Source organism: Apus apus, chromosome 4, assembly GCF_020740795.1.
Source record: "Apus apus isolate bApuApu2 chromosome 4, bApuApu2.pri.cur, whole genome shotgun sequence".
NCBI lineage: Eukaryota > Metazoa > Chordata > Aves > Apodiformes > Apodidae > Apus > Apus apus.
The window spans coordinates 114,079,263-114,099,200 of NC_067285.1; the positions used below are offsets into that span (position 1 = coordinate 114,079,263).

The 19,938-nt window shown below is 53.4% G+C and overlaps 2 protein-coding genes across 2 annotated transcripts in view; both read left to right on the plus strand.

Moving 5' to 3' along the window:
• Nucleotides 1–19,938, plus strand: part of SFXN5 (sideroflexin 5) — a 177,057-nt gene that overhangs the window by 141,957 nt on the left and 15,162 nt on the right. The gene's annotated exons all lie outside the window — the stretch shown is intronic.
• Nucleotides 1,472–10,970, plus strand: LOC127383820 (homeobox protein EMX1-like). Its single transcript, XM_051617370.1, has 3 exons — nucleotides 1,472–1,832; nucleotides 4,373–4,557; nucleotides 10,803–10,970. The coding sequence occupies exons 1-3, from the start codon at nucleotides 1,472–1,474 to the stop codon at nucleotides 10,968–10,970; spliced, it is 714 nt and encodes a 237-aa protein (XP_051473330.1).

Below are 19,938 nucleotides of genomic sequence, written 5' to 3' on the forward strand. Positions count from 1 at the left end.
TCCCTTTCCTCTTCCCCTTCCCCTTCCCGTTCCTCTTCCTCACCCCCCGCGGGTGCGCCCCGTTCCGCGCCTTGCTGCCCTCTCCGCCAGCCGCCTGCCCCAGGCTTCTTTATTTCCATCGTGTTTAAATATAAATATATATTTAAAACGTAGATTATTATTTTTTTCTCTCTTTCGGACATAGAAATAAAAATAAAAGCGCTTTGGTCACCCGCACGCCCCGCTTTTAGGTTTTAATTTCTTCGGGTTTTCACGTATTTTATTTTTTCCTACCCCTTTCTCCCCCGCAGCCTCTTGCGGGAATGTGGCCGCGGAAAACCCGCGGGCGCGCAGCAGCGCTGTCCCTTCCGCGGGGCGGGGAAGAGGGGGGGGGGGGGGAAGGATCCGCGGGAGTATTTCAATCCAGCCAAGTGGAAAATAGACTTTCAACCCCCTTTGTGCGGGAGGGGAGGGTTGGCCCCCGCCTCCGCGGGCCAACAAAACTCCGAGCAGAGCCAAACTGCGGAGTGAACTCGGGACCGGCCCGCGCAGGGGCTGCGCGCCCCGCGCATCCCCCCGCGCAGCGGCCAAAACAGCCAAAAACGAGTCGCTGTGTTGGTGTTGGGTTTGGTTTTTTTTTTTCAATAATAATGTATTTTGTTTTCTTCCCAAAGTAGGGTCGGACCCGTGGGAAGAGCGGCCGTGCTGTCCGGGGGTGCGGGGGGGGTGTCCTTGCCTGCAGAGAGAAGCTGGTGGGGGGCGCGGAGAGGAGAGGAGCGTGCGCGGGAGGCGGGGAGCCGCGGTGAGCCGTGGGGGAAGGAAGGGGGGTTCACCTTCTCTCCCCGAGATACAAACCGCGGCTGCGGGAGGCTTCTTGAATTTATTTCTTAAAGCGGAAAAAAATAAAAAATCAAAGGAAAAAAAAAAAAAAAAGGGGGGGGGGAAGAGATAAAAAAGGGAGGGGGGAAAGAGAGAGGGGGGGAAAGAAAAAAAAAAAGGATGATTTTTTTTTAAGGAAGACTTTTTTTTTTTTTTCCCTGAAGGAAGAAGGGAAGGACCCCCCGCAGCCGGAGCCCCTTTTCCCATAACTTCGCGGCGCGCCCGCGGGAGCTGCTCCAGTCCAGTTTTTCGGGCGCTCTCTGCCTCCCCCCACCTCTCCTGCCTCCCCTGCCCGTTCCTGCCTCCCCTGCCCGGCCCCGGCCCGGCCCGAGCAGGTGAGGCCGCCCCCTCCCCCGGGGCCCCGCCAGGTACCGGCCGTATTTGTAGCGGCTGCCCGGGGTCTGCGGGTGCGTGGGCGCCCGCGGGTGGGTGCGTGTGTGTGTGTGTGTGTGCGTGCGTGTGTGTGTGTGCCCTCCCCAGGGCGGGGGGGGGGAGGTTTCTTGCACACGCACACACACACACACACACAACACACCCTCTTCCGAAGGAACAGCCCCGCTCCCGGCCCCCCCCTCCCCTCCTCCTCTCTTTCCCTCCCCTCCCGGTTCAAACCATGTTCCAGCCGTCTGCGAAACGCTGCTTCACCATCGAGTCCCTGGTGGGCAAAGACACCCACCTCAGCCCCGAGGACCCCCCGCGGCCCCCCACCCTCGGATACCCCGGCCCCGCCGCCGACGCCGCTGCCTTCGCTCCCGGCTTCCAAGGAGCCGCCGCCGCCGGTCGAGCCCTTTACGGGAGCGCCGAGCTCGTCTTCCCCGAGGCCGTGGGGCACCCGGCGCTGCCCGTCGGGCCCCATCAGCTTGGAGGCTCGGGGTTACCTCACCCCCATTCTTTTTTCGGGCCGCAACACCGCGACCCGCTCAACTTCTACCCCTGGGTGCTGCGGAACCGCTTCTTCGGGCATCGCTTCCAAGGTGAGACGGAGAGCGGGCATCGCCAGCCGGATCCCGGCGTTTCCCGGGATGCGGAAAGGGAGCGGAGGGAGCCGTGCCCGGCACCGGGAGGCCGCGTTCCCCGGGGGAGGCCGAGGGGGACCCGGAGGGCGAAACCTGTTGCTGAGGGGCCGGCACCAACAACCGGAGCTCCGGGGGTTTGCAGAGCGGTGCCGAGGGCCGTTTCCTCACCCGGTTCTCAGTGTATTTGCACACGCGGGGCTCTGCAGTTGCACACCCGCTGTGTTTGCACCCCCCGGAACTCGATGCGTTTGCACACCCGGTGCCGGAGCGCGTTTCCACAGCGGTGCCGGTGCATCCGCACCCCCGGGGCTCCGCGTGTTTGCACACCCGGCAATCAGTGCATTCACACCCCCGGTGGCCGAGCGCGCTTGCACACCCGTCCTGAGCGCATTCACACAACCCGGTGCCGAGTGCGTTTACACGCTGGTGCTGAGCGCGTTTGCACACCCGGTTGGAACCGCGTGTGCTCACCGGGTGCTCGGTGCATTTGCACCCCCGGTGCGGTCCGGCCCCCGGAGCCGGCGTGTGGCGGCCCCGGTGCGGGGGGGCGGGCGGGGGTCGGGGCAGCCCCGTCGCGGTCGGAGGGGGGTCCCGACCGGGGATCGCGGGGCTCCCGGGGCCGGCGCTGCCGACTCCTGCCGGGCCCCAAGGCTGGCGGAGCCGGGAGTTTGGGTTTCCCGTTTTCCGAACGAAGAGAAAGATTGCGGCGGATCACGTCTGCACAGCGAGATTTCGTTTGATTTTACAGCTTTTGTCTTTAGCCCTTCTTTTTCTTTGCTTCTTCTCTTCTTTTTCTTTATTTTCTCTTTCTTTATCTTCTTTTCCTTTATTTTCTTTTTCTTTTTCTTTTTCTTTTTCTTTTTCTTTTTCTTTTTTTCTTTTTTCTTTTTCTTTTTCTTTTTCTTTTTCTTTTTCTTTTTCTTTTTCTTTTTTCCTTTTTATTTTTCTTTTTCTTTTTTCTTTTCTTTTTCTTTTTCTTTTTTTTCCTGCTCTCTCTTCTTCTCTCTCTTCTCTTCTCTTCTCTTCTCTTCTCTTCTCTTCTCTTCTCTTCTCTTCTCTTCTCTCTCTTTAATTTATCTATCTTCTCTTACTCTCCTCTTCTTTCTCTCTCCCTTTCTTATTTTCCTTTATTTTCTTTTATCTGACTGTGTCCTGCCACTTTCTCCTTTCCTTTCCTTTCCTTTCCTTTCCTTTCCTTTCCTTTCCTTTCCTTTCCTTTCCTTTCCTTTCCTTTCCTTTCCTTTCCTTTCCTTTCCTTTCCTTTCCTTTCCTTTCCTTTCCTTTCCTTTCCTTTCCTTTCCTTTCCTTTCCTTTCCTTTCCTTTCCTTTCCTTTCCTTTCCTTTCTCTCCGCGGTGCCGCGGGGTGTCCCGGGGACCCCCGATTAGAATTATCTGCCCCTCACCAACCCCTCTCCTGTCTCCGGCCTCCGGCGGCTCGGCCGAGGATCGCGGCTGCTTCAGGCGGCTCCCGGGGGCACCAGCCCGGCCCCGACCGAGCCCGGTGGCAGCTCAGTTCCATCCCGGCCCCATCCCCATCCTGATCTCATCCCGGTCCCGACCCGAGAGGGGATCCGGGGGGTTCCCGCTCTGGCCCTCAACCCGCAACCCTGCACGGGTCCCCGCTCCCTGCCCCTCCACCTGCCTCCTCTGCCCTCCCTCCAGTCCCTGCTTGTCCTCCTGCTTTTCTGTCTGCTCTTCCTTTATGTATTTTTCCTTTTTTTTTTTCTTTCATTCGTTTCTTCTCTTTCTTTCTTTCTTTCTTTCTTTCTTTCTTTCTTTCTTTCTTTCTTTCTTTCTTTCTTTCTTTCTTTCTGTCTGTCTGTCTGTCTGTCTGTCTGTCTTTCCTTCTGTCTTTCTGTATGTCTGTCTTTCTGTCTGTCTTCCTGTCTTTCATGTCTGTCATTCTGTCTTTCATTTCTTTCATCTGTCTTTTCTTTCATCTCTCTTTTCCTTCTACTTTTTCTTCTCTATTTTTATTTTCTATCTTTTCTTTCCTTCTTCTTTTTCTTTCTTGCTTTCCTACTTCCCTTCTCTCACTCTTTCCTTCTTTTACATCTTTCTGTCTTCTTTATCTTTTTCTTTCCTTCTTCCTTCTCCCTTTCTCCCCATTTGGATTTATTTTTCCCCCCCTGTCACTTTCTTAGGCTGCCTCCCTCTTTCTCCTTTTTTTGTTAAATCTTCTTTTTCCCTCTCTCTTTCCTCTGCCTCTCTCTTCCTCTTTCTCTTTCTTTCCTCCTCCTGCTCTCCCCATCCATCCCTTCCTCTCTCTCTCCTTTCTCTTCCCCTTCTCCACCGTGGCCTGGAGGGCAGCAATGGTTTGGGGGGGATGAATTTTGCTACCCCAGGGAGGAGAGAACCTTCTTGGAGCCCCCAACACCCCTCGTCCGTCCTCCCTGTGTCACGGAGGGTGACTCTCTCCCCAACACCCCCACCCTGGTTCCACGGAGGGGGAGCTGGGGATGCTGCTGTGAGTCCCTGACTGCTCTCTGTCTCCTCAGGGAGCGAGGTGTCCCAGGAGAGCCTGCTCCTCCACGGCCCCTTCGCCCGCAAGCCCAAGCGCATCCGCACGGCCTTCTCGCCCTCCCAGCTCCTGCGCCTGGAACGGGCCTTCGAGAAGAACCACTACGTGGTGGGCGCCGAGCGCAAGCAGCTGGCCAGCAGCCTCAGCCTCTCCGAGACCCAGGTACCCCCGGGCAGCCCCCCAGCCTGTCCCACTGCCCACCCACCCACCCACAGCTCAGCCTCGGGCTCGCAGACACGGCGCCGACCCCGCGCTGGGCTCCGGCCGCGCTCTGCAAAATCCCAGCTGGGTTTAGCCAGGAATCCCGTGTGGAATCTGTGGCCAAACCCCGCGGGGTTGGTCTGGGCTCAGGAAGGTTTGGGTGGGTTTTATTTTTGTGCAGTTTGGTCGTTACTCCCATCCCTGGCAGGGCTCAGGGCTGGGGGTTGCAGGTCTCACCTTGTGCCACTCTCTGGAGTGTTTTTTTTTCCAGCGTTATTTCCTGCTTGTTTAAGGGTGTTTTCCCCTGGAGTAATAGATGATTTTAAAAATCCAGTTAAAAAAGGAGCGGGAGCATGAGACCCTTCCCTGGAGAGCTGCAGGGCTTCCCCCTGGCTGTGCTGCTTTGGTGGTGTTGGTGCCCAGCAGGCAGGACGGGTGCAAGGACGGTGCCTGCTGACAGGCATTTATTTCTGCTGCAACCTCCTGGTTTTTAGAAACAACCTTTTCACACACGTTTAGAAATGAATAGACCCAGGAAGATCTTAGGGCTAAAAGCTGCCGGTGCTGGGGGGAAAGAGAGAACTTGGGGCTGAACATCTCTGTGTGTGTGAGAGCCTGGTGTCCTGGTGAGCAGCTATTCCCGAAAGCTCCAGGTGATGAGATCCCATCATGTTCAGTAACAGAGTTGATGGAGAAAGTTTCCTCCCGATTCTGGCGAGGTGGTTCAGCCTATATTGGGAATTAATTTAGTTGTTATCCTTTAATTCGATTGGAACACAAAGCTGGAGCCCCGGGTGTTCCTGCTGCCCGCCCTGGCTCATCCTCTCCCAGGCTCTTCCAAAGCGAAACCTCCAAACGCATCTTCGAGTTATCGGGAGGAAAATGTCACGGGGACAGGGGGAAATCACAGGTGACAATATCGGGGAGGACGGAGCCCACAAAATCCAAAGGCTGTTTGTATCCCGACTCCCCCCACCCAGGGCCCGGCTCCGCTCCCGGCGGCTCCTCTCACCTCTCCGGGCTGGAAACGATGTTCAACGGGGGGGGGGGGGGGGGGGAAATAACCACAACAAAAATACAACCCAAAGGTCAAAGAACAAACAGGAACTTGTCCGGGCGGAAAGGGCAGCTGCGGGATGCCCGAGGGGCAGCTCGGAGAGTCCTTCGGGTTTGGCGTCATTGCCTGGAGCTGAACAACGCAATTTGTTGGGAAAAAGCGGAGGGCTCCGTCCCCCAGGCGGGGGAGGCTGCGAAGTGGAAAGAGGCAGCAGAAAAGACCTTGGGGTTCATTTTTATTTTAATTTAGTATTTATTTTTTTTTTAACGCACCGCAGCGTAATCTGTAGGGTGGTATTTCCAGGGGTTTGGAATGCTGCTGCAGCCACCCGGAGCAGGGTAATTCATCACCTGCGGGCGAGGAGAGAGTGCGGGGCACGGAGGGAGGATCCGGGACCGGCTCCCGGGGGAAGGAGCGTCCGGCTGGAGAGCGGGAATGGCAGCGGGGCCGGCGGGACGGCCCCTCGGGCAGCGGCCCTTGGCAGGGGGAGCCGGGGGGCGGCGGGGAAGGCTTCTTCCCTTTCGGCTCTCTGGTTCCACAGGAAAAATAATCGGTTTTTTTTGAAAAAAAACGGCTTTTAATTACCTGCAGGGAAATATCCCCAGTGCACAGAGGGATGGGATGTGGGGTGGACATCAAAGTACAGGGATCGGCAGGGCTGGAGGGCCGGCCCGGCGGCTGTGCCAAGAGCAGGCATTGCAGTTACAATTAATTAAACTTACAATTACAATTACAATCACAATCACAACTACAATTATAACTATAACTAAACTCTAACTATAGCTATAACTATAATTCTAACTGCAACTATAACTATATCTTCTTCTTCTTTTCTTCTTCTTCTTTTCTTCTTCTTCTTCTTCTTCTGCTGGTTCTTCTTCTTCTTCTTCTTCTGGTTCTTCTTCTACTTCTTCCGCTTCTTCTTCTTCTTCTTAATCTTCTTCTTCTTCTGCTGCTTCTTCTTCTTCTTCTTCTTCTTCTGCTTCTTCTTCTTCTTCTTCTTCTTCTTCTTCTTCTGCTTCTTCTGCTTCTGCTTCTTCTTCTTCTTCTTCTTCTTCTTCTTCTTCTTCTTCTTCTTCTTCTTCTTCTTCTTCTTCTTCTTCTTCTTCTTCTTCTTCTTCTTCTTCTTATTATTATTATTATTATTATTATTATTATTATTATTATTATTATTATTATTATTATTATTATTATTATTATTATTCCAGTGACAAATCCTACTTCCATGCAAACCTCCCATGGAAACCACCCCCCATCCTCAGTGCCACACATCCTTGGTGTGACACTGGGGGACACGGGCATGTTTTCCCCCCTGCAGACCCCGGCCCCATGTCCAGACCGTGGGTGGGCTTTATTCTTTTTCAGTGGGTTTAGTCGCCCTGAGAAGCATCTGCTGCTCCTGGCTCTGCCGGGCCCTATTTCCCAGCTGCTTTTCTCCTGGAAAAGGGAGCTTTGCTCTTTGGGCTGTGCCCACTCTGGATCCCTCAGCTGGGGAAGCAACACCTGGAGCAGCCCAGGGGGAAGGTGAAAAGGGTAGAGGTACCTGCCCAGCACCAGGAAATGCCTTAGGATATCGGGTGGGAAAGGGTGGAGGTGTTTAACCCCTTCCCATCCTTTCTCCTACCAAGGAGGTGCATCAGTCTGGGATGAGACAGTCCCTTGCAACCACCAGGAAAAAAAGGGGATGAGAGAAAATCCATCAGCAGAGCAGGATCCCAAAGCGTTCAAGAAGTGGGATGAGGCTGGAGTTTGTGTAAGGAGGGCTTGGAGGGGAGTGAGGTAGGATTCAAGGGGGCCTGTTCAAGTGGAGCCGTCCATGGTGGGGGGACATGGTGTGTCTGAGCCGGGTGGCACAAGGAGTTGGTGTGTCCTGGGGGTGCCAGGGAGCGTGGGAGCAGCAGGGCTGGTGTGCTGGGGGTGGGAGGAGTGTGCCAGGCAGGTGGGGAGGACCACGCTGCCATCGTGCCAGGCTGGGTGACATGGGCAGTCACACCACTGTGCCCATCGCAGGTGGCATCAGGTCACTTCCCCCTCCCAGGGGATCATGCTGGGCTGGGAAATAAATTCCCTGAGTTAATTCTGCACAGCACAGCCTGAGTCTCCCAGCAGAGCTTCTCCACCCCATCACAGCACAGGGGGCAAACCCCAGCCAGGGGTCTCAAATTGTCCAAAGACCTCATCCTGCCTGCTATGAGACGGAGGTTTGGGGTGATGGTGGAGGCACCGTGCACCCCAACATCCCCTCCTGGTTTGGGGTGATGGTGGAGGCACCGTGCACCCCAACATCCCCTCCTGGTTTGGGGTGATGGTGGAGGCACCGTGCACCCCAACACCCCCTCCTGGTTTGGGGTGATGGTGGAGGCACCGTGCACCCCAGCATCCCCTCCTGGTTTGGGGTGATGGTGGAGGCACCGTGCACCCCAGCATCCCCTCCTGGTTTGGGGTGATGGTGGAGGCACCGTGCACCCCAGCATTCCCTCCTGGCGTCGCGTTGCCGGGATGGAGGCAGAGCAGCCCCATCCGGTGGGTCGGGCCGGGCACCGCAGCCGCTCCGCTGGGAATGGTAATAATTAACGGAGCGAATGCCTGGGAATCACGGGAGGGGAAAGATGCACATCCCAGATACAGCCGGAGAGCAGCCATGCTGCAAAGCCCGGGGCTGGCATTGGTCTCACCACAAGGGCTGTCCCAAAAAAAACCCCAACAAAACAAGCTTGTAAAGGTTTTGGGGTGTTTTCAGAAGAAAAATCCCAGCTGGGACTGCAGGTGTTAGTGCTGTTGTCTGGGGAGCTCCACAACACTGCAAGGTGGTGGCATCTTCAGGTAACAGCACAGCAGAAGTGGTGTCACTGTGTCTGGCCCCAAGTGGTGGTGGGGCTGGTCCCTCTCTGTCACCACCCTGACCCATCCCTGTGTCCTCAGCCTCCAGCAGGGCTTGGGAGCCACAGAAGGTGTCACTGGATTTGTATTGTCCCCAGCTTGGTGACAGGAACGTCACCTTTCTGGCACAGCTGTTTCTCCAGGTGCATTTGACATCCCTGAAGCAGAGCCTGGCTTCTGGGTGGTCACAGGGGTGGGAGCACGTGGTGTGTGTAGGAACCACAGGGGTGGGAGCTGTGTACGGAGGCAGGAATGGGATGCAGGAGCCATCCAGGGATCGTTCCCATCCGGGAGCAGGAGCACTGGGACAGTGGTGACCCTGGAGGGCAGGGACAGCCCCAGGAAGTGGCTGGGCAGGAACACTGGGAGCATCACGTAGCTGGATGCACAAATAACCTGGCATGACAACGGTTAATGCGGCAAAGGTTTGGGAAGGGATAAAATCCCCGGGCTTGGGGGTTTAAGGCAATTACTCTTGGAGTCAGGATGAGGCATCGTAGGGGGCAGCTTATCCCCCAGTTGCCCACTGTGAGGTTCTCACACTTCCCTCATTGTGGCTTCTGGCCTGTTGGGTATGGTATCAGAGGGGTCAGGGAGCCCATCCAGCCTGGAAACCTCCCCATTCCTGCAGCTGAAACAGTGGGGAAGCTCAGGGAAGCCTCATCCCAACGGAGACAGCTGTACCCCGGGGGGTTTCTCCGAGCTGGACCGACCTGGGGAGGAAAAGCTTTACGTGTGGGAGCCACTTCTGATTTCCACAGAGCCTCCCTCAAGCATCTTAATTGCTTTATGCCTTAGTTTCCCCTTCTATAATTTAGGGATAAGGCAACTTCCCTGCTCCCAGAGGGCTGAGAGCTTTAATTAAAGTTTGCAAAGTGCTTTGCAGCCGTTGAATGAAAAGCACCAGCTCGGTATTGTTCCAGAAATGCCCCAAAGCTAGGAAAGAAAATGGGTTCAGTCCAGGACTGGGGACTGGGCGGGGGGCGGGGGAAGCGGTTTATAAGATATACCGGGGCCATAAAGCAGCTGTTTCAGTGCACTGAGGATTCCTCAGAGCCAAGGGCTGTTGCTGCGCGGCCCCTGCAGGGTTTGCTCTCCTGGGGAGGCAGAGAGGGGGCAGCGCTGGGCTCTGCCTCCCGGCCCGAGGCTCCGGAGCCTGCGGTGCCGGCCAGTCCTGCTGCGGGAGTGGGGCAAAGAGGGCGATGGTCCAGGGGGGATGAGGGGTGATGGGCTGCCGGGGGGGGCTGCGGGTTCTGCACCACCTGCAAGGGGGTGGCTGCTGCAGCCTGGGCTGGGAGCAGCCGTCACTGGGTGTCCTGCTGGCCCGGGATGCTGGCAGCGTCCTGCACCTCTGCCTGCGGCGTCCTGCACCCCGGCTGCTGCATCCATTCCACATCCCGGCTGCTGCATTCCAACCGCTGCCCACAGCATCCCACAACCTGGCAGCAGCATCCTGACTCCCTGACTGCAGCATCCTGCATCCCCAGCAACAATGTCCTGCACTGCTGCCTGCAGCCTCCCCTGTCCCCAGCTGCAACATCCCACACCGCTGTCTAGAGCATCCTGCATCCCATGTCCCCAGCTGCAGCATCCCTGGTGCCTGCAGCATCCCACACCTCTGGCCGTGTGCTTTCAGCATCCCAACCCACCTGCTGCGTCCCTGCCACTGTGTCCAGCCCTCCTGGGGCTGGAGCAGAGGGTGTGTGGAGTGGGAGCAGGATGCTCAGGGCTCCAGCTGGATGTGAACGCCGAGGACAGAGGCCCCCGCTGCCTCCCTGGGCTCCTGGGGCAGTGTGTGACCCCCATCGTGGTGGAAAAGGTTTCCCAAAAACTCAATTAATGCTCTTTAATTGTAATTATAATCAATGCATCACGAGCTACCTGGTTACACACGGGCCAGCCCAAGCTGCCTGGTGCCCCCCTGGCCCTGGGCGGTGGGGGTGGCTCCGTGGGTTGTCCCACGTGGTGGCTGGAGCCACAGCTGCTGTGCCCGTGGCATCCTGACACCAGGAATGAGAACCAGGGCTGGGTTCAGCTGCTCCCACCGTGCTGTGGTGACTGGGGCACAGCCCAGACCCCAGGGGGAGGCTGCAGATACAGGGAAACTGAGGCAGGGCTGGGAGTGCTCCTGGGGGGGACGACAAGGTTTTCTCTTTTGCTGGTCTCCAAGGAAAATTGTGTTTGCTGCTCCATCCCTCTCTGGGACCAGCTGTGCCAAAACCCCCCCCACCCCTGCCCTGGTGAGCACCCATCTCTCCCTCTCCCCCAGGTGAAAGTCTGGTTCCAGAACAGGAGGACGAAATACAAACGGCAGAAGCTGGAGGAGGAAGGACCCGACTCGGACCAGAAGAAGAAAGGTTCCCACCACATCAACCGATGGCGCCTCGCCACCAAGCAGTCGAGCGGGGAGGACATCGATGTCACCTCCAACGACTAAGGCAGGGACCGGCTCCTGGTGGAGCCACCATGGAGAGGAACCCGGGGGAGGAAGAGGGGACACAGGCGGCGTCACCAAACGGACTCTAGGGACGCGGCCGAAGCCACCGCCACCCGCCGCCTTTCCTCGGGGGCACCCGGCCCGAGCGGGGACCCGCACCCCGTGTCCCCCTGCTGCCCGGGGTGTCCCTTGGAGGTGCTTTTTTGGGAAGCTCCCGCCAAGCCCAGGAGGAAGAGGAGGCTGCCAGGGTGCCCGCTGCCCCGGGACGTGACCGCGCATCCTCCTCCGTGCTGGAAGCCGGCCGGCAGCCACGAGATCCAATAAAAACATCCTACCTAGAAGCTCAATGTACCCAACCCCCTTCTTCCCTTCTTCTTTTTTCCTTTTTTTTTTTTTTTACCTTTTTTCCTCCTTTTCTGTTGTTTTCTTTGTTGTGTTCTTTTTTTTTGTTATTGTTGTTCGTGGTTTTTTTTGTTTTGGTTTTTGTTTTTTTTTTTAATTGACACCGTTTAATTTTAATTTATTCTCTGATTTCGGTGCCCGTGTGCGTGCGTTCCCCGTCGTAGCTAGTCAGCAGCTGTAGTGCGTGTTACTGCGTGGTAATAAAAGAGCAAAGATGTGCTGGAAACCTGTCTGGTTGCCTCGATGGAGGGGACAAAGGGACCGTGTCCCCCCCCCACCTCTCCCAGGGCTGGTCGAGAGGCCGCGGGGACACTGGCGTGTGGGGACACAGGACACACACACACACACACACACACACACTCACACCCCGGGTGTTGGTGGGGAGGGTCCCACGGGAGCCAGGGAGCTCGGTGGCCCCATCACGGTGGGTGTTGGGGGCTGAGGGTGGCCGTGAGGACCAGGTCCGTCCCCCCCCTCCCACCTCGGGGGTGGCCAGAGGTATGAGAGGTATGTGACAGCTGCGGGTGGGTGGCAGCTTCACACCTGCGCCGGGATTGAATGTCGGGAGAGGCTCCCAGGGGCTGCCCTCCTGCTCCCCTGGGAATAGGGAACAGGCCCCCCCAGGATACCCGGGGCTGGAGAGGGACTCTCCCCCCGGGACAAGGGACTTGGGCAGGAGAGGGTCTTGTGGGGGGATGAAGGTCCAGGTGTCCTTCCCACCTCTCGCTGGAGATGGGGGGAAAAGACACTTATAATAATTAAATATGCATTTGTATCTGTCAAATGCAGCCACAAACAGAACGACTATATGCAAGATAAACCATATATACCCATATTAGACACCAACATGCACAGCATATGTACACAGACATGTGGATCGTGTGTATATATAGTGGGTAAGGTAGATTTGATGGACATTATTTTATATATTTTAATGGTAGATACACAACATACACTTGCGTGTATGTATTTTGTGTATATAATGTGTATACATTGTACAGCATATATTTTATATATAATTATAATTTTATACCACATATACACACTATATAATCACAAAATATATACTTGACTCTTTATGTATTTGTGTGTATGTGTGTATAGATTGTATTCTATAATGCATATTATATATACATATGTATTTTACAATGTATATTCACATATTATATATTTTATTATAGATAAGAGATTCTATGTATTATATGTCTTATTATAGACATATCTAATTTATATATCATGTGCAATTTAAAATACATAATATGTAATATACAATATTTAGTATATAAATATGCTATAGAATAGCATCTAGAATAGCAGATAGCACAGAATAGCATAGAGGATATATAGTATGTATGAGATATGATATATACCTATATTTTATATAAGTATATAATTATATATAATATATTTTAATATCTTTTATTTGTTTATCTTTTTAAAATATATTCTACATATCTTCAATATATTATATATACGCACACACATTGAATAATTCCTCCTGTTGGGAATGCCGCTTCCCACATCCCCCCGGGCTGCAGGGAAAAGCCTCAACCCCAGCAGCTTTCTCCCCCCCCCCCCCCCCTTCCAGCCAACCAGCCCAGTGGAAACTTCTCCAGACCTTCTCACCCCCCCCCTCACCCTCAAGCTGGTCCTTGGAGACACGGGAGGTTCCATCACATCCCAAAGTCCTTCCGCTCTTTTATTCCGGACAGACCCGAGCGTTACACAATGTGTGGCGGTCGGTGACAGTTCCAAGAAGGTTAAAACCCACCAGGGGGGTCTGGGGAGGGGGTTCAGGGGAAGTGGGAATGGCTGGAAGACATGTGGGTGCTGGTGGGTCACCCCCGACCTTGCTGTGTCCCAAGGGACCCACCCTTAGTGTGGCTGAAGGTGCCTTCAATGAGGTGCCACAGGGTGAGGGTGCGAGGACGGGCAGCTGGGGGTGTGGGGGGCAAAATGAGCCTTAAAAAAATAAGAGGGGGGGAGGAGAGGATAAGCCAAAAGTGGAGGTTTCCTAAAGCAACCCAGGGAGATATGCAGGGCTGGGGGCATCTGCCACCACCGGGACCACTTCAAGCCTCCCCCATCTGCAGATCCAACTCCAGGAACGTGCTCAGAGCCCCGGGCAGCTTCTCAGTTGGCTTTTGGTACCCAAAGGAGGTTTGCTCAAAGGCTGCCTGGGTCTTGCTGAGCGCTCCCCCCGGGGGGTGAGGGGCACCTCAGGCTCCAGATCTCCATCACAGCCTTTCATGAGGAGCTCCCTGAAGCATGGGGACAACCCCCTCCACACACACACATCTCTTGGCTACATGGCATTGGTACAACCCTAAGATCTACCAAGGTGGCAGTGTCCAGCATTGGCTGCATGGAATGGTTTGGGTGGGAAGGGACCTTATAGATCATCTAGTTCCAACCCCCCTGCATGGGCAGGGACACCTCCCACCAGCCCAGGCTGCTCCAAGCCCCATCCAAACTGCCCTTCAACACTGTCAGGGATGGGGCAGCCACAGCTTCCCTGGGCCAGTGTCACACACAGGGACACAGAGCAGGAAAATGAGCAACAAGCAAAAATGGCAGGAGCTGAGCTGTGGCCAAACTTCAGGGTGGGTTCAGGTGACACAAGCCTGGGATTGTCCCCTGGTTGTCCCCTGGCCAGCTTGGGGAGCAGCAGACAGAAACATCTTCCAGGAGGGACTCCAAACTTCTCTCTGGCACCTTTTGCTGCAACCTGGTCCTCATTATTTCTTAATTAACATAGCCAAGAAATCAATTAACTGCGACATTTCTAATTAAATGCTACAGGAGATGATCGTCTCGTTACTTTTATCTGCTGGGGTGAACAACTTGATGTGTGTGGTGGGTTTGGAGCTCCCCGTTTCTTTCACTTCCCCAATTACAGGAGATGCAAATGGTTGGGTCGTCCTCGCAAACCAAAGGCTCCTTTTTTGTACATTAGGAAAGTCGAGGAGATTAATTAGCTATTAAGTGTCTGTGCTTAATGTTATCATTAGCTGCTGCGTGTCGTCTTCTCTGGCACAACGTGCTGTCCTAATAAACACCACTAATGTGCTGCTGCCTTCCCAGCTCCATGGCTCGTTTCTAACTCTGCAGGAAGAGCTGAGGGTGGGATTTTGGTGCTCGCCCATGGTCCCACCATGAATGGCAGTGACCTCTGCAGGAGGGAGCCCAACCTTGAGCTGCCTGTGAGTGAAACGGTCTTTTAAGACCCCAGAAGGGTCAGGTTGGTGCCTCTGGGCCATTCTGCTGCTTTTAAAGAAAAGATTTTTAAAAAGCAACTCAACACCACTTCTTCTGGGATGGTGGTGGCTCAAAAACTGAGCCACATAGCTTGCTTCAGGGTCTCCGTGTGGGGACACTGTGGTCTCATCTTCCCCAAGAGTTTGGGGCCAGGGGGCCACCAAAATGTGCTCCTCATACATGTACCTTGTTCTACTTGCCAGCGAGCCAGGGATCAGCAGAGGGGACAGGCAGCAGAGACGGGTCTGCACTATCCTGGCTGCCCAGAAGACAGGGACACAGATGGCTTTGGGAGGTGCAGGGTCAAGTTGTCGGGTCTCCACCCTGATGGGTACCACTGATGCAAGTGCTACCTTGCAACAGAAGCCCCGCAGATGCTTTCAGAAGAGGTTAGCAAAGGGAACTGAACACCCTGAGGTGGCAGCTCTCCCTTCCCAGCTCCAAGTCAGGAGCAGCTCCCCAGGGTTTTGGCGGGGAGACACAACATCTTGCGCTGCATTTGAACAAAATCTGAGCGCAACCGTTGCCACCAACCTGCCAGAGGCTGTGATTGGCTCTTGGAGATGGATCCCAGCCACCACCTGACTCAGGACCCCAGAACATGTTTCTTTCTCAGCACAAACTCTGAGCTGACTGAGCCAGTTGTCACAGGCACATCGAGAGGAACGACTTTGATGGGTTTGTTTAGGAAGACGATCAACCCAGACTCATTTAGACCCTTTGATTGTCACTTGTTGGATGATGCAGCTCCTTTGGAGCCCAGCCCTAAGCTTGCAGAGCAGCTCCTCTGCCATCCCCCAAGCTGGGCCAGCAGGATCGGGCCCTCGTGAGCCACAGTGACTCAGTCATGAGGTTCATTCTTCTCCAAACCAAAGCAGCCCTGACTGAGCATCACTGGATGGAGCACCTTTGGCTAACTAAGCTCTGCATGTGATGGGTACTCAGCCATACGTGCTTCTCATGACAGAGAAAACTGGGAATTGGCTCTTTCCCAAGGCAGAATTTGCTCAGTCCATATTTTTCCTTGGATCTCTCCTAAAGATACCCAGCAGCAAAGTCCTGACTCTCTTCCTCCACTGCAAATCCCTCGCCCCATCTGTGGGCCAGGCAGGTGGCTGGAGCTCAAAGCCTCTGAAATCTGTGGTCAGTGACCACAAGACAAAACCAACTCACTGTCTCCTGCCTTGCCCCACCTTTCCAAAGAGAAACAGAGCCTGGGCTGAAGAAGCTTTGCAGCAGAATGATTCAGGCAGCCACAAAACCCACCGGGGAAGGGGAAACCATTCACCCAAATAGGCATTGGGGCAGTTGAAGGGACAGCCAGGCAGCCAGACATCTCCAGGGGACAGGTCACCTCTCTGAGGTTGCAGTCTTCTGCAGCCATCAGCTTGGAAGAGCTGCCAGCTGAAGCTGGTTTCTGCCTTGGGTCCTCCTGTGCACCAGCAGGAGGCTTTGGGCAGTGTTGGCTTTGATGGCTGAAAGTGTTGGGTAAAGAAGAGGAAAAGACAGGAAGGGAGCAGAGAAAGGAAAAGAAAAAAGAGAAGAAGAAGAGGGAGAGGGAGAGGGAGAGGGAGAGGGAGAGGGAGAGGGAGAGGGAGAAGGAGAGGGAGAGGAGAGAGGAGAGGAGAGGAAAGGAGAGGAGAGGAGAGGAGAGGAGAGGAGAGGAGAGGAGAGGAGAGGAGAGGAGAGGAGAGGAGAGGAGAGGAGAGGAGAGGAGAGGAGAGAAAAGAGAAGAGAGGAAAAGAGAAGAGAGAGGAGAGAAGAGAAGAGAAGAGAAGAGAAGAGAAGAGAAGAGAAGAGAAGAGAAGAGAAGAGAAGAGAAGAGAAGAGAGAAGAAAGAAGAGAAGAGAGAAGAGAGAAATAAGAACAGAAAAGAGAAAAAAGAGAAAACAAAAAAGAGGAAAGAGGAAAGAAGATAAAGAGGAGCTCTGGTTGAAAGGGACCTACAACCATCATCTAGCCCAACTGCCTGACCACTTCAGGGCTGATCAAAAGTCAAAATACAGTATGTCCTCAGACAACCAGTTTAGCAAAGCCTGGTTTAGCCAATTATCTTAGATTGATAACCTTACTTTTAGAGGGTCTATGTTAGCTGGGACAAATCCCACCCTTCTTGTCTGTGTGCAGGGAAGGGGCAGATCAATCACATTTATGCTGTAAGATCCCTTCCTAGTCAATGTGTGGACATGTTGGCTTTCCAGTCTCTTGAACCTCAGGAAAAAGTCCTGGCATCTGCTGATATACCTGGCAGTAGGTGACATGAAGTCTTGCAATTGCAATGAAGGGCAGGATGGCACCAGGGCCACCTGCAGAAGAAGGAGGGTGGGATGGAGGGCTATGACCTGTGCTGTGCCGCGCTGCACGTCGATCCATGGCAGGCTGCTTCTGGGGTAGGACCAGCGTGGCATCAAAACAGGACACTGAGCAAACACCCTATCAAGAGCTTCCCAGCTGACCTCTAGACAAGTATTTTAGTGCAGTCTCAGTGTGGAGATTTAATTGACATGGAAAACAAGACCTGCTGGGTGAAGGCTCCATTCAGCAGTCGGGTATAACCACGTAAACATGCCGTTCAACGTCCCTCCATGCAGTGCTATGAAGTTCTGAGATTATTCTTTAGCTACTTCTCTAAAGTGTCTGAATGTAATTATTATTATTATTGTTGCGGTTGTTTGTGGTTTTTTTTTTTTAGTTGTTGTTGCTGCTCCTGTTGCTAATTTAAAACTTTTAATATTAATCTGTTTGACTGGTGTGAGGTGTCAGTTCTCTGCAAGTGTTAATCTACTCCCCGGGCGCCGGGAGCAGCAGCACGTTACTATCGCTGAGCTCTACTAGTTGTTTTCTCTTGTTGTTGTTGTTTCCTTTTTCCCAGTCGGGGTCTCAAGTTTCCCCCCTCTCCCTCCCCAGATCTTCCGGGCTGAGATGATCCACTTCCCCTTACAATCCTTTGTTGTAGACTACAGTCTTACTGGTGGTGGCCATTGCGATTTCTGGCTCCAGCCGAGATGTCTCGATCTGTGAAATCAAAGAGGAGGCAAGATCAGAAGTCATGTCGTGAGCTTGTGCTGCAGCAGGAGCTCGGTGGAGCAATAAATTAATGTGGGGAAGCCCGATATGAAAGGAATGCAATGTCCCTCATGCCTTTCTCGTGTTATTTTAGTGCGATGTACTCTGCCAAGTCTCAGAACAGCCCTGTCTGGAGCGACTGAGCTGAGGCGACGCACGCGCTCTGCTTTGCAACGTAGAAGGAATCACACGGCATCTCTGAGGAACACACGGATCCCACCCATCACTTCCCAGGAGACAACCCTTCCTTCTCCCACAGCCGAGGTCCCCTCACGTGGTGTTAGAAGGAATCCAATCCCCAAAGCTGTGGCTTGCACCCGTGGGGATCCAAGAAAGCCACAGGCTTCCTGGTGACATGAGGGGACATCAAACCCTCCTTTGGCTCCTGGACCAGGGCTCTACATCCTCCACTGGGGACAGATCACAGCTAAAACCCACCCACACCTCCTTCTACCTCCATAAAACCTCCATCCCTCCCCTAATTTTCTTTTTTTTTCCTTTTGCTGCCTTTGCACAAAGCTTTGCACAAAGCTCCAAACCTTTGAATCCCTGGGAAGGATCCGTGGTGTTCCCAGTTCCAGCAGCCAGCAAAGACCCTGCTCCCAACCAGGACAGGACACCTTGCAAGACCAGACTTCCAGAAACCCTATACATTGAACTGATGCTGTTGCTGACACACAATGCTAGGAACCCACGTTAAAAATCGAAATGCTTTTGAAAATGTTTAACCTAGTTAGACAAATTAGCAAAAATTTGTGCAAAACAATTTAGGTATTTAAAATATTCAATGTTTTTAAAAACTGGAAAAACTGTTCTTAGCTTTCAGCTGCAAAAACCCAACAAAATATAACATCAAAGCAATCTTAACATGAGGTGCAACATAACCCTTCAGCAAAGCTGTTAAACAGCTACTGAAGCATCATGGGAAATAGCACTTCATTTATTCAAATGCACATATGTCAGGTTTTTGCACCATATGTCATTCCAAGCTATTTACAGTAATAATTAAATCTTAATCAACGTTTAACCTCTGTAAAATGTTTGAAGGGATCTAATCACCCTTCAGACTGCACTAATGAAGGAGAAATATATAAACATAAAAAGAAAATGATGCATAGATAGCACACCAGAAAGAACAGTAATTGCAAAATTGTATTTCTCTTAAATATAATCAGCAAATTATGTAAAGTAAGCCAACGAGTATTTTAAGTGAAGACATCTTGGGTGTCAGAGGTGTGATCAGCTAATTTTGTACTGCTATCCATAACAGATGTAGCATATTTTCTTTTAGTGCCATTATTAGCAACTTCACCATTGCTTTCTGTGCTGAAGCACCACGTGAAGCATTGTTGGGGAGAGGACCCAGCGAAGGTGCAGGAGAGGAGACTCTCACGTTCAGGCGCCGCCGGGATCCATCCCGAGGGGGGATTAACTCCCAGCTGCCTGGCCCTGACGCAGCTTTTCTGCCTATTGTCCTCTTCTTTTTTTCTCCTTCCCCGTCAGAAGGAAAAGCTCCGAGGCATCAGGTTGACCTGCCAGAAAGCAGCCCCATGGGGAAGGACCTCATGGCCCTGGGGGACAAGGAGTTACCCATGGGGCGGCAACGTGCCCTGGTGGCCAAGAGAATCCCGGGATGTATTAAGAAACAGTGAGGCCAGCAGGTCAAGGGAAGTTCTTCTCCCACTCTACTCTGCCCTCATAAGACCACATCTGGAGGATTGTGTCCAGTTCTGGGCTCTCCAGATCAAGAGGGACTGGGATTTACTGGAAAGAGTCCAACAGAGGCTACGAGGATGATTAAGGGACTGGAACATCCGTCATACAAAGAAAGGCTGAGAGACCTGGGGCTGTTTAGTCTTGAGAGGAGAAGACTGAGAGGGGATCTTACTGATGTTTATAAATGTCTGAAGGGTGGGAGTCAAGAATGGGCCAATCTCTTTTCAGTGGTGCCCTGTGATAGGCTGAGGGGAAATGGCACCGTGACAACACAGGAAGTTCCACCTCAACATGAGGAGAAACTTCTTTCCTGTGAGGGTGACAGAGCCCTGGGACAGGCTGCCCAGAGAAGTTGTGGAGTCTCCTTCTCTGGGGACTTTCAAGACCTGGACACTTTCCTGTGTGATCTGCCCTGGGTGTTCCTGCTCTGGCAGGGGGGGTTGGACTTGATGACCTTCAGAGGTCCCTTCCAACCCCCGTGATTCTATGATTCTATGATCCCAGCTGGGTGGTTTCACCCACTTTA